Source organism: Alnus glutinosa, chromosome 8 (genome assembly GCF_958979055.1).
Source record: "Alnus glutinosa chromosome 8, dhAlnGlut1.1, whole genome shotgun sequence".
In the NCBI taxonomy this organism is placed as follows: domain Eukaryota; kingdom Viridiplantae; phylum Streptophyta; class Magnoliopsida; order Fagales; family Betulaceae; genus Alnus; species Alnus glutinosa.
Window position 1 is genome coordinate 23,099,987 of NC_084893.1, and position 12,979 is coordinate 23,112,965.

A 12,979-nucleotide genomic window follows, 5' to 3' on the forward strand; every position below is an offset into this window, starting at 1 on the left:
ATGGAACCACCAACTAGTTTTTGTTTGCTGCCTCAGAATAAATAATCAGAATATTTAGGCTTTCCCATCCATATTTTATTCCCATTTTTGTGTCTTGTCATGCCTAAATTTTACATGCTAATTAAACAGGAGGGGCTTTTAAAAATTAAAAAATAAATAATCAAAACTTCATTTATAACTTCTGATCTTTTATCATTTTTTTTGAATAAATATACCCAAACTTTAAAAAGTGTCAATTTTGGGTATCAACCTTTCATTTTTTTTATTTTTTTTTTCAATTTCAACAATCTGTTAGAATTTTCAAAAAAAAAAAAAAATTATTAGGATTTAGATATTGGTCAAAATTTAACGGAATTTACAAAAATACACATGCTTGGATCTTTGAATTTTTTTATAATTTTTTTTTAAAAAAACAAAATAAACACTGGGGTATTTTGAGAATTTTAATGAAAAATTCTAACAGATTGTTGAAATTTGAAAAAAAAAATTGAAAGATAGATACCCTAAATTGACACTTTTTTAAGTTTAGATACATTTTTTCAAAAGTGATAAAGAGGGGTTATAAGTGAAGTTAATTTTTCAAGAAACAAATTATGAAAGCTTCACCTATGTTCTGCGATTTAGTTTAAAATTGAACTTTTTATCCACGAAATCGCAATACCAATTGCACTTTAAACTCTGTAACGTTTACAATAAAATACCTGATTTATGTTCGAATATTTTATATTATCTAAATTAGGCTTTGTTCTATTTTTTGTAAGGTTTATTATATTCCTTATTTAGTCTAGGTTTACTTGTTCACCACTCCTACCCTCTCCATAAATAGAGACCAATGTAGTACTCCTGATTATATAAGATATGAGAAATACTATATGTACTTAAACTTTTACAAATGAACCTTATTAAGATGACGTGGAGATTATCCATTATTTAATAAAGTTTCATTTGTAAAAGTTTAAGTCATCGGTCTCTTTCTCTCTCGATTTCCGATCTCTTCGTTCTTTCTTATCATTTTTCCCATAATATATTTCTACAATTACTAAATCGATCATTTTTCCCATAATATATTTCCCTTTTTTTTTCTTTTTTCTTTTTATGTCGAAAGAAAAAAAGAAATGGCCAAACAAATAATCGTCATTCATTATCAACTCGATAGGATATCATTTGGAATCCAATTTGTCTTATTCTTGAAAATCAGAATTTAAAAAAAAAAAAAAAAAATGAAAAGGAATAAACGAAAAAGAAAAGAAAAGAAATAGGACCAATCGATTGATAGGTAGAACGCGCATGCTTACGCGTGCTAAATCCTCCAAAGTGCTCCGTTTAATGATCTATAATCAAAGCTAGCTTAAAATATAAGGGCCTGTTTGGGTAATAATTGTTTTCTTATTATATTTTATTATTTTTTTAATATGTTTAGATTGTTTTTTAGAATTCAAACTTTATTAAGATTTTATCTAATTTTATCTCAGATTTTCTAAACTATTCAAATATAATTTTAAAAAATAAATTCTCTTGATATTCGCAATTTTAAATATAATACAAAATATCGCACATCCAAACAAGTTCTAAATAACAAAACATTTTGGTGGTTCATGAGTTTGGACCTTTAGGAATTTGTGGTTCATGCCTTTTGTCAAAGGTCAAAGTTTTGGAACTTCTATTTTTTTGTGATGTTTTATGGTGGTTGTGGAGCGATTGGGTGGTGGTGGCTCACAAGAACTTGTGTGAGACGTGTGTGATGTATTACATCAAGGACCACGCAACTCCACGATTATTGATGGATGGAAAACAATCCTAGATAGATACGTTAATTCAGAATCTCACTGAATAATATAGAAATTCAAGTTGAATCAGAGTCTCGTTAGCCAATAATAAAGTTTTGTGAGAATACAATAATTACTAAAAAATAAAAATAATAATGAAGTTTTTGTAATACTCTCCACTTGGTGAACGAAATTTCTCATTCACCAAAAGCGAAACGAAAAAAATAAAAAAATAAAATAAAAAAAGGAAATTGAAGGCGATTGCATTGGCGTAATGTCGATCATAGACCTGAATGAAGGACTGATGGACGAGAGTGATTGGAGCGTGTGAGCGACGCCCGAATGATGCGAGCGTGGGGGCTACTGTCTTGATCTGAAAAGAGAAATGAAGTTGACATGAGAGGAGGAACGGAGTGCCAATCCCCTCCATTATTAAGATTCCTTGGGATGTTTCTTGGGAGGCGTGTGCTCCTCTCATGCCTAGTGGGCCGCAAATTCAAGCCCATCACCCCCTTTCTCAGTTCTCCCTCTATAAATACAGCACCATTGTTCACCAGGTTGGAGATATAAGCAATTCATACACAATCCAGATTTCACTACTTTCTAACTAATTCCTTCTTCTTCGTGCTTTCTTTTGCTCAATCAACCATGTCGGACAAGTGCGGCAACTGTGACTGCGCTGACAAGAGCCAGTGCGTGTACGTATTTCTTATCTCAACAACTCGATCGATCTTACTATTAATTAATTACACTTATGCATGGCTTCGATCTGTTTCTTCTGCACCGTAATTTCCACGTTTACACAAATCCAATAGATTTGTTTTCTTTAATTCTCGTCTTCCCTGATAAGGCAGATCTCGAGTTTATATATATATATATATATTTACAAACACACTTATTTACATATAAATCTTTAAAACTAAACTCACAATTTCATGTTATATCTATCATATGAGGTAGAGAATTTCCTTTTAATTATGATGTTCTTATTAAAAAATTAAAATAATATATATATATATATATATATATATATATATATATATATATATATATAAAATTATACGAGTTTATACAACTATATCTTGTTTAATATTCGAACATATTATTGTGTTCACGAACGATTTATTTATTTGAATCGAAACCGAATTGAGTTTAATCAAGCCGAGTTCACGAGCAGCTGAGCTCATCTTACACCCTTAATTATTCTCTGATAATAATTTTAGCTGGTTTTGCATATATATATATATACTTGGAAGTTGAACAGTAGTTCTAGCTAGTATAAGGACGTGAATCATTGAAATAACATGAAATGAAATCACAGGAAGAAGGGAAGCAGCTATGGCCTTGTCATCGTGGAGACTGAGAAGAGGTAAATAAAGGACTTCATTTATATATGTAGTATTGCTTCTTTTTTTGTTTCCTTTAATTTGCTTCCATATATGCATAATAAATTGATGCAAATTAAATATTGGACATGTACGTTGTTTTGCAGCTACATCAACACTGTTGTGATGGATGCTCCGGCAGCTGAGCACGACGGGAAGTGCAAGTGCGGTGCTAGCTGCTCTTGCACCAACTGCACCTGTGGCCATTAATTACCACAAAATTACAATACTAAAGTGATGGCATAGATGTGGAATCATGTGCCTCTCGTTAATAATGTAATTGTGTTGAATAATGTCGTTCGTGTCTTTCATCACCCTACTTTGTGCTTTTGTTATTTGTTTGTGTCGGTCGGTCGGTCGGTCCGTCGATCAGTCAGTCATGTGTGTGTGACTCTTAAATTTCATAGCCATGTAACGGCCATCTCTGTGGCCTTGTGTTGTTGAATGGAGTTGTGATATATTTATATATGCTCTGCTCCTAGCTATTTCCTTTCTAATTATTTGTTCAAAAGAAAAGGCAGCATTTTCTTGCCCTTTTCTTATACGGTGACAATGATATCTCAGAACAATATGATGCTCGTAGACCAAAAAATAAAACAGACAAAAAAAAAATGATAAATGAAAGAAATAATCAAAATATTTTGGCAAATCCATCCAAAAACATCCAAAATCTGGGAAGTTAGCGTACTTAATTATATTTCTCAAATTTAAGTGTAAGATAAGCAATCCAGCATGCATTAAATAGTGGTCTGCAAAAAAAAAAAAAAAAAAAAAGAAGGGTAAATGTCTAATAAATTCCTGAGTCGGAGCATCATTTGAATTCGATCCCTCACTTTTTGAAAGTAAGTATTCAGTGCTTAACTTTTTCGCGAATTTGAAACAGGTCCTTCCATCATTTTTCCATCCATTTTTCTAACTACCGTTAGTGCCACATCAACACTTTCGCCACATCATCTTAAAATAATATTATTTTATTTAATTATTAATTTAAAAACTTAAAATGTTATTTTTATAAAAAAATAAATAAATTTTTTTAATTAAAAAAAAAAAAAAAAAGGGGTTTGGGGGTGGCTATCGGTAGCAACCACCCCCAGAGGTGGCCGACACCACCTCTAGGGTGGCCGCACGGCTACCCCCAGCCACTGAGCAAATTCTTTTTTTTTTTTGTTGTTCTCGACTCTGCCCTGCTCTCATTCATCACCATCCTCATCTTCTCCATCTTCCCTTCCTCCATCAAAGGCACCATCACAGCCTCCGTCCCATTTGACTCCAAATCAAGAAACAAACATTCAATCCACAAAATACCCACACCTAGATAATTATGGGAGCCACTCATCCAAAAGTTTGAAGGCAGAGATCAAGATATTAGCAAAGATCAGACATTGGGACATTGTTAAAACTTTTGGTTTTTGCCATTCTAATGACTCAATCTTTCTAATTTATGAGTTCCTACAAAAGGGAAGCTTAGGGGAATCAAAATCTGTTTGTCGACAACAATTCTCTTGCTTCTACATGCCATTATGAATATGGGACTACTTAATCAACCACACCGAGATTAATTTTCAAGCTTATCAAATTGTTTTCTATGGGTTTTTGTTGTTGAAATACAATTTTGATTGATGTTGTAGTAAAAAGGAAATTGTTTGAATTGAAAATAATTTCTCCAAATCTGGTAGGAGACACCCCATACAAGTTGTTTGTAGAAATGTCTTAATGACTTGATGAGTTGTAGGAATGTTGTTTCGTGGAAACCTTGATATGGGGTTTGGGCATGTAAGGAAATTGTTTTGAAATTTTGGCTTGTAATTCGTTAGTCTGATGGTACTGCTTGAGCTATTGGACGTCCCTGTAATTTTCTAGCTTTCATGCTGAAGATGGGGCAGGCCACTCCAAAGGGAGCAACACCACCATCGGTGGCAGCCCTCCAAATCCCTTACCTTTTTTGTTTCTTTTTCTTCTTTTTTTTTTAAAAAAAAAAATATATATATTATTATGTTTTTAAATTAATAATTAAATAAAATAATATTATTTTAAGATGATGTGGTTAGTGTGCTGACGTGGCACTAACTGTGGTTAGAAAAATGGATGGAAAAATGATGAAAGGACCTGCTTCAAATTCGCAAAAAAGTTAAGCACTGAATACTTACTTTCAAAAAGTGAGGGATCGAATTCAAATGGCGCTTCAACTCAGGGATTTATTAGACATTTACCAAAAAAAAAAGAGTCAAATCCATGGAAAATATGGATTGCCAATTGGCTGTGAACACAAGTATGATTATCAATGGAAACTATTTTCTATTGAATTGCTTCCAAAAAATATCTCTTGTTAACTTTGCCAATGGCAAACCGAATACCGTGCTTGGCAGTTACTGGAAATGAATTAAAAATCAACAAAATTTGCAATAATTATTAGGTCCGATCGAGCATCCCTCTCCTTATGAAATCAAAAAGAAAAACGTGTGAAATCCATTAACAAATAGATAAGACAAACACAAATAACAATGGAGTAGATCCTCCCTTCTCAATGTGTTTTGGCTACTTTCGGTTTCTATCAACAAAATACAAGTAATGAGCTTGTGGATGCATCTAACAGTAAAGAGAAGCTGCCTGTCCTCGCTTTATTCCAAATTTTCTAAAATCATCTCGTATGTGTAATCCAAAAATTAATAGTTTGCACTTTAAACTTGTTATCGTCTTTCATATAATCAACTCAACTATGTCTTTCAACCTCAAATATTGAAGCCCTCTGCACGAAGACACTTAAGATGAGCCTCAATCCATTTTGCGCAAGCTTCTTCACCGTGCTGCACGATGCACTCATCTCTCAGCTGCTTAGTGTCAGGGCAAGCACAGCAAATCTTCTTCTTTGGCTTGGACTCTGGACTAGTTTTAACAGCTGACCCTTGGTTTTGCTGTGAAGTTTGCAAGCCTAAGGCAGAGGATACATTATCTATGGACACCTCACCCATTCTCACAGACCCTTGGAGAAGAGAATACTGAAAAGAAGCAAAAGAAAATATTTGAAGAGTAAACATCAATTCAGAGCAGAGAAAAAGTTAAGAGGAAAAAAAATGCAACTACTAGATATGGCATGGATATTTTTAGCATAGCTTTTACATCCAGTTTTCATTCTGTTTGTCCAATGCCAGTTGAGTAACAGAAGAAGACGAGAGAAGCAATAATATCTTAGTGATTTTCCTCATCAAGACTACGAAAGGTACCTTTTACTTTATACATGAAGAACTTTAACAAGATATGGACCCTAGATCTAACATAGATTAATTGTCCCTTCTTTCCCATTTATTTTCGCCAATTGATGTCTTAAAAATCAAGTTCTGTCACAGCGCAAAACATAAGATAATCAAAGCAAGTGCAAAAAATCTTTGTCAAAACTTTGTCAAAGCAAGTGCAAGAAATCTTATTTAAGAGCTGCATCTTATAAACAATATTTTGATAAGAGATTGGAAGCTTGGCATAAAATATATTGAAGATAAACTACATGGGACAAAACAAACGGGAAAGAGAAGAAAAAGAATCATAAATAACTTATGCCCATTTAGGATTCACTTGGATACAGCTCAAAAGCAGAAAACAACAAAGTTAATTATTTAGGTCCACACACCAATGTTTTTAACAAAAAGATTGCCCCAGACAATATTATTACTTGAATAACAAATTTACAAAATGTAAACTAAAAAAATCAAAATAGTAGGTTCTTGTTCCATTTCAGTTAGAAATAAACTATTCAAAACATCACCCAAAAAAAAATCCTACCGCCAGTGACAGAGAATATATAAAGCAACTCTCAACAAATAAATGAAATTGATAAATTGAAGTTATCACATTTACAACTCCAAATACAAAGTATGTAATGCAAAGGCCTATTACTCATACCCTAATGACTCTACAGATAAAAGGGAAAAGAAAAAAAAAAGGATTGAAGGACCCAAGCATTGATGTTAGATCTGTTCATCAAATTGTTGGCGCTGATGATTATTAGGTGTTAAGAAAAGGCAAGCAGCCTTAGTGGCATCATCCTATTTCATTCATAGTGAGTAAACCAAACTCCACTTACATCAGCCTAAATCCAGACTACTTGAGTTTCAAATCTTAAACCAGCCTTAATTTTGTTAAGCAGCATTTAGCAGTAGAAGAGACTAAATCAATGTCGAAAAACATTTCACCCAAGTTCATGACAATGGCCACAGCTATTTCCTGAGCTTGCATACTTAACTGAAGAAAACTAAAACCTAAAGAAAGCCTTCCTGAAATATTTCAGCACAATGCCAGTACAAAATCATTTGGAATTAACATCACCAGTAATTTCAATACTATTTCCATTTTTAACTTTTCTTTGATGATTTCTTACCCATCACCCTCATTTTACTTTGTTCCTTACTAGCTCACATGCCAAAAAAAATGTAAGAAACATACATTCTTTTCTTATTATGTCACAGTAACTTACTTTCAAGAAGAAACAAAAAGAAAAACGTTCTGAAAAAAGCACATCCAATCTACAGTGAAACAAAAACACAAAAACAGAATGAAATTCTTTGAGATACCCTGTTGTGAGGATTTTTTACCAACCAACAAAATCTAAGAGCACTGCTAATTGTCTCTAGGAAAACAAGGCCTTGAATAAGTCCAAAAATTACAGAGGCGTGAACCCATGTGGGCTAATCATCAAACAGGTGATGGGCAAGATTTGATTCAACTTCCCAATCACTCCCACATACAGAGCATCAAAAAGTTCCACAAAGCCAACAAACAAGCAAGAATAATTAAACGAACAAAACAAGTATCAGACCAAAAATCTATGCAGCAACCACCCAAACTCCACATATGGTCCTGTAATAGCAGCAAAACTAAAACACAAACACAAACATAAGCAACGTTTTATAGCCTTTTGCTTATATACATAAATAAAAACGAAGGAATTAGAAATCTGCATAGGCCAAGAAAGGGAATGAGGGACAGAAAAGCTGACCGTTGAATAGGGCAAAGAAAAACCCAGGAAGTGTTCGTTGGCGTTGTTGAATGTTAGGGCTTAAGCGAAGAAGAAGCACAGGGTCTTTCTGTCCAAATGATAACTGTGGTAGTCTTCGCTGTTTGGGTTGAAAAGTTGTTGGGCCCGTATTGGGCCGAGTTCGTGTTAGGTCGGACTTTTCTAGGCCTATCTAGACACGTAAAATATCAAAAGACTACGGATTACCAAAATAATAATTCTTGTTTACATATAAAATTATCAAAAATTGTTTTAAAGTAAGTAATTTTCATTTAATATGCCCAATAAATTTGGGATTATTGATCGAAATTTTTATGTACCATAATGGAAATTTGTTTTCATTAGGTCAAACATATTTCCCGTATGAAATTGTTAACATTAGAGTGGTGCGATGGAGTATTATGACTTTGTTTGTTAATGTGTTTTGAATGGCATTTTTTGTTTTTGATTTGAGAAGACATTCTTAAGTGACATAAAAGTAAAAAATTGTTTTTGTGTTTTTAGATGTATTCTCTTATTTTGCGTTTTCCGTTAATGCTTTTGTTTTGAGAAGAAAAAACAAAAAACAAAGTTTTAACAAATGGAGCCGTAAGCTTTTAATATAGGTTTCTTAGAAGCAAACATCACAATCCATGTGTCACTTACCACGTTAACCAATGAAATGTAGACGGCCACGTGCTGTAGACTCATTCCATAAAATATGAATTGTTACATGAGTTTATAAGGAATTGTAATAAAAGCTGTAATAATCCAAACATTTTTAATATTTTTATTTTGTTAAAAGTCGGTTTTAGAGGATATATTATCATATTCTATAAAAATCTTGATTTTGTACCCAATCAAAATTTGTTTTTGGTTTGAAAAAACGTTCTTACGTGACATAAAGGTAAAAATTTGTTTTGTGTCTTGCATTGTTTGTTACTGTTTTTATTTTTGAAAAAAATAAAAAAAAGATAGAAAACAAAAGTTTTAATAAACGGAGCCTACAACTTCTACTATAAGTTTCTTACAAGCATACAACGCAATCTACGTGTTACTTATCACGCCAATCACTGAAATATGGACTGTCACGTGACATTCATTCTGATAGAACTAATGTATTAGGCTGTAAAACCGTGCTCTATAGATGAGCTTTCATTGAATATATATAGGAGTATTACAAGAGATAAACATAAACAAGGACTCTTATACATAATTGATCTAGGACTTCTTTAGCTCTCAAATAACTAGAATACAATTTATCTTAGAACTCTATCTTCAGATTAGGACTCCGGATAGGATTAGACCTCTACTCAATAGTCTTTGGATTATGTAGTGCCGCACAAGACTCATAAGTGGATTTGGAGTCTTGAGTTGTAGTTGTTATTGGAGTTGTGTTAATACCCTCCTTCAAGATCAACGGGGGAGATCGCACGTTGAGCTTGTAACAAAAGTGGAGAAACTTGGCAGAAACTAGTGGCTTTGTAAGGACATCTGCAATCTGATCCGAAGTAGGAACAAAACGAACAACTAAAGATTTATCAGCCACACAGTCACAGACAAAGTGGAAATCAATTTCCACATGTTTCGTGCGAGCATGAAAAACCGGATTAACCGACATGTAAGTGGCTCCAATATTGTCACACCAAAGAGTTGGTGGAGTTGAGTGAGTGATTCCAAGTTCTTTAAGAAGTGCACGAATCCAAAGTAGTTCGGCTGTAGTGTTGGCAACAGCTTTATATTCAGCCTCAGTAGATGATCGTGAAACAGTCAATTGTTTGCGGGAGCTCCAAGAAATTAAATTGGAACATAGATAAACACAATAGGCACCTGTAGAGCAATGATCATCGGGACATCTAGCCCAGTCCACATCGGAATACGCTTGTAAAGTATTAGAAGAATTGTGATGAAGAAGGAGACCATGAGAAACCGTATGTTTCAAATATCGAAGAATTCTTTTAACCGCTTGCCAATGAGGTTTGAGAGGCCGATGCATGAATTGGCACACACGGTTGACTGCATAACTGAGATCTGGCCGAGTGAGAGAGAGATATTGTAAGGATCCAACTGTACTACGGTAGAGTGATGGATCTTCCATTGGATCACCTGTAAGAGCCGAGAGAGCTGATGAAGAAAGCCATTGGAGAGGTGATCGGTTTTGCTTCATGCATATTTGTTTCTTCAAGAGGTCCATGATATAACGATGTTGTGAAAGGAGAAGACCCGAATTGAGCTTGATCACCTCCACACCGAGAAAATAATAAAGATCGCCCAAGTCTTTTACAGCAAAATCTACACTAAAAAGCTGTAAAAGTTCGGTAATGGCTGCTGGATCTGACGCAGTGATGATGATATCATCAACATAGATAAGAAGATACATAGTAAGAGTCTTAGTGCGATAAATAAAAAGAGAAGTGTCAGCTTTAGAACCCACAAAACCTAGTTGAAGGAGCTTGTCACTAAGTCTAGAAAACCAGGCTCTTGGAGCCTATTTGAGGCCATAGATTGCCTTTTGAAGCTTGCAAACATGTTTAGGGAAGGTAGAGTGAACAAAACCTGATGGTTGCACCATATAAACATCTTCTGAAAGGAGCCCATGGAGAAAAGCATTCTAGATAGCAATCTGTTTCATGGACCAGCCAGCAGAATAAGCAAGAGATAGGACTGTTCGGATCGTGGTAGGCTTCACTACTAGGCTGTAGGTTTCTCCATAATCCACCCCGGCCTGTTGATGAAAACCCTTTGCAACAAGACGAGCTTTATGTCTTTCAATAGAACCATCAGCCTTTCTTTTAAGCTTAAACACCCACTTGCATCCCACAATGTTTTGAGAAGGATGAGGAGGAACAAGTGACCAGGTCCGATTTTGAAGAAGTGCATTGAACTCGGTTTGCATAGCTTGTCGTCATTCTGGAATAGGGGCAGCATTGGAGTAGCAGGTTGGTTCAATATTGGCAGGAGAAGCTGTTGCCATGAAAGCATGAGGAGCTGGATACCGAATTCTACCATCTGTGAGTTGTCATGGCTGCACAATGTTGTTCATTGATCTAGTTCTCATAGAGTGTACTCGAGCAGAAGGTTGATCTGCAGAGGAAGTAGACAAGGCATACTGAAAACTGCTGAAGATTTATTGGAAATAGCAGGGGAGGACTGGGAGGGAGAAGATAAAATAAAAGGAGAGTCCGGGGGACATATAGTGGTAGAAGGAGGAGGAAACTAGGATGGAGGAAGCACAACAGGAAGGGAGACACTGGAAGATTCAGGAAGAGGAGAGCCCTTGGAAAAGGGGAACCGGTCTTCATGAAAGATGACATCTCTAGAGATGTACATCCAGTCAGATTCTAGATGGAGACATTTATAACCTTTGTGATGTTGACTATACCCGAGAAAAACGCACTCCTTTGAGCGAGGAGAAAATTTGTGAGAATTATAGGGACGAAGATTTGGATAGCAAGCACGCCCGAAGATTTTGAGGAAAGTGTAGTCGGGTGTTGTATGAAAAAGTTTTTCAAATGGAGATTGATTTTGTAACACTGGAGTTGGCATGCGATTTATGAGATAGCATGATGTAAGACAAGCTTCATCACAGAATTTTTAAGGAAGATGACTGTCAGCAAGCAATGCCAAGGTGGTATCAATAAGATGCCTGTGTTTACATTCAACACATCTTTGTTGTTGATGTGTATGAGGACAAGAGAGACGATGAGTAATACCAACAGATTGAAAATATGTATGAAGGTTACGATACTCACCACCCCCGTCAGATTGAACACTTATAATTTTATGATTAAGGAGACGTTCAACCATGACTTGAAATTTAAGAAAGGTGGACATGACATCAGATTTTGCTTGAATAGGGAAAACCCATGTATATCTAGTGAAAACATCAATGAACGAAACATAATATCGATTTCCATTAACTGAAATAGTTGGGGATGGTCCCCATACATCGGAATGAATTAATTGTAAGGGCTTACAAACTTTAGAAATAGAGGGATAAAATGGCAATTGATGTCCCTTTGCTTGAGCACAAGCTGAGCAAAACGGATCAACCTTATTGGAAATAACAGGAAGCTTAAACTGAGATAGGACACGATGGACAATGCGAAAAGCGGGATGACCTAAGCGCTTGTGCCAAGAGACCGGAGTGGTGCGTTCACCAACAAGAGCTTGATTTATTGATGATGACGAACTATAGGAAGACGGAAGCAACTGATAAAGGCCATCTTTAAGGTGCCCGTGATGAAGGAGGAGCCCAGTGTGTTTGTCCTTGATCAAAAAATAAGAGGCGTGAAATTCAAAGAAAATAGAATTGTCAAGGGCAAATTTTCTAACAGATAGAAGATTTTTACAAATAGAGGGGACATGAAGAATTTGCTGTAAGATGAACTTACGACGAGACAAAGGAAGAGAAGCAGTACCAGTATGAGAAATATTCAAACCTGTTCCATCCTCTATGCGGATTTGGTCCTGGCCGTGATACTCCTCTTGAGCTAAGTTGAGATTCTGAAGGTGGCCAGTGAGATGGTGAGTTGCACCGGTGTCAGGATACCACAGTTCTTCAGCTGGCAAGGTAGGTGTGGAGTAATAACCTTGGGGATTGGACGACTGGTACAGCTCGGGCGGTTGAGACGACTCAAATTGGTCATGTCGGTAGTAGCAACAGACTGCTGAATGTCCGGGCTTGCCACAAATTTGGCAGATAGGTCGAGAAAAGGCTGCATCCGTGGAGAAATAAGAACCGCGTCCTCTGTTGTTGAAAGATCCATGTCCCCGGTTGGACGATCGGCCGCCACGACCACGGAAACCTCGACCACGAAAGTTGGACGTGCAGGTGGTGATGT

At 35.6% G+C, this 12,979-nt stretch overlaps 3 protein-coding genes across 3 annotated transcripts; 1 reads left to right on the plus strand and 2 right to left on the minus strand.

The window, feature by feature from the left end:
* The first annotated feature begins 2,287 nt into the window (after positions 1 to 2,287).
* On the plus strand, positions 2,288 to 3,636 carry LOC133874517 (metallothionein-like protein type 3). Its single transcript, XM_062312353.1, has 3 exons — positions 2,288 to 2,464; positions 3,088 to 3,135; positions 3,259 to 3,636. The coding sequence occupies exons 1-3, from the start codon at positions 2,415 to 2,417 to the stop codon at positions 3,359 to 3,361; spliced, it is 201 nt and encodes a 66-aa protein (XP_062168337.1). The 5' UTR covers positions 2,288 to 2,414; the 3' UTR covers positions 3,362 to 3,636.
* Positions 3,637 to 5,594: 1,958 nt separating this feature from the next.
* LOC133875663 (cytochrome c oxidase copper chaperone 1) lies at positions 5,595 to 8,278 on the minus strand. The gene is made up of 2 exons (XM_062313864.1): positions 8,139 to 8,278; positions 5,595 to 6,147 (listed from the first exon to the last, which is right to left on the minus strand). Exon 2 carries the CDS (start codon positions 6,118 to 6,120, stop codon positions 5,881 to 5,883), a length of 240 nt encoding a protein of 79 aa, XP_062169848.1. The 5' UTR covers positions 6,121 to 6,147; positions 8,139 to 8,278; the 3' UTR covers positions 5,595 to 5,880.
* Positions 8,279 to 9,444: 1,166 nt separating this feature from the next.
* LOC133876242 (uncharacterized mitochondrial protein AtMg00810-like) lies at positions 9,445 to 10,515 on the minus strand. The gene has a single exon (XM_062314527.1). It carries the CDS (start codon positions 10,513 to 10,515, stop codon positions 9,445 to 9,447), a length of 1,071 nt encoding a protein of 356 aa, XP_062170511.1.
* Between the last annotated feature and the right edge of the window lie 2,464 nt (positions 10,516 to 12,979).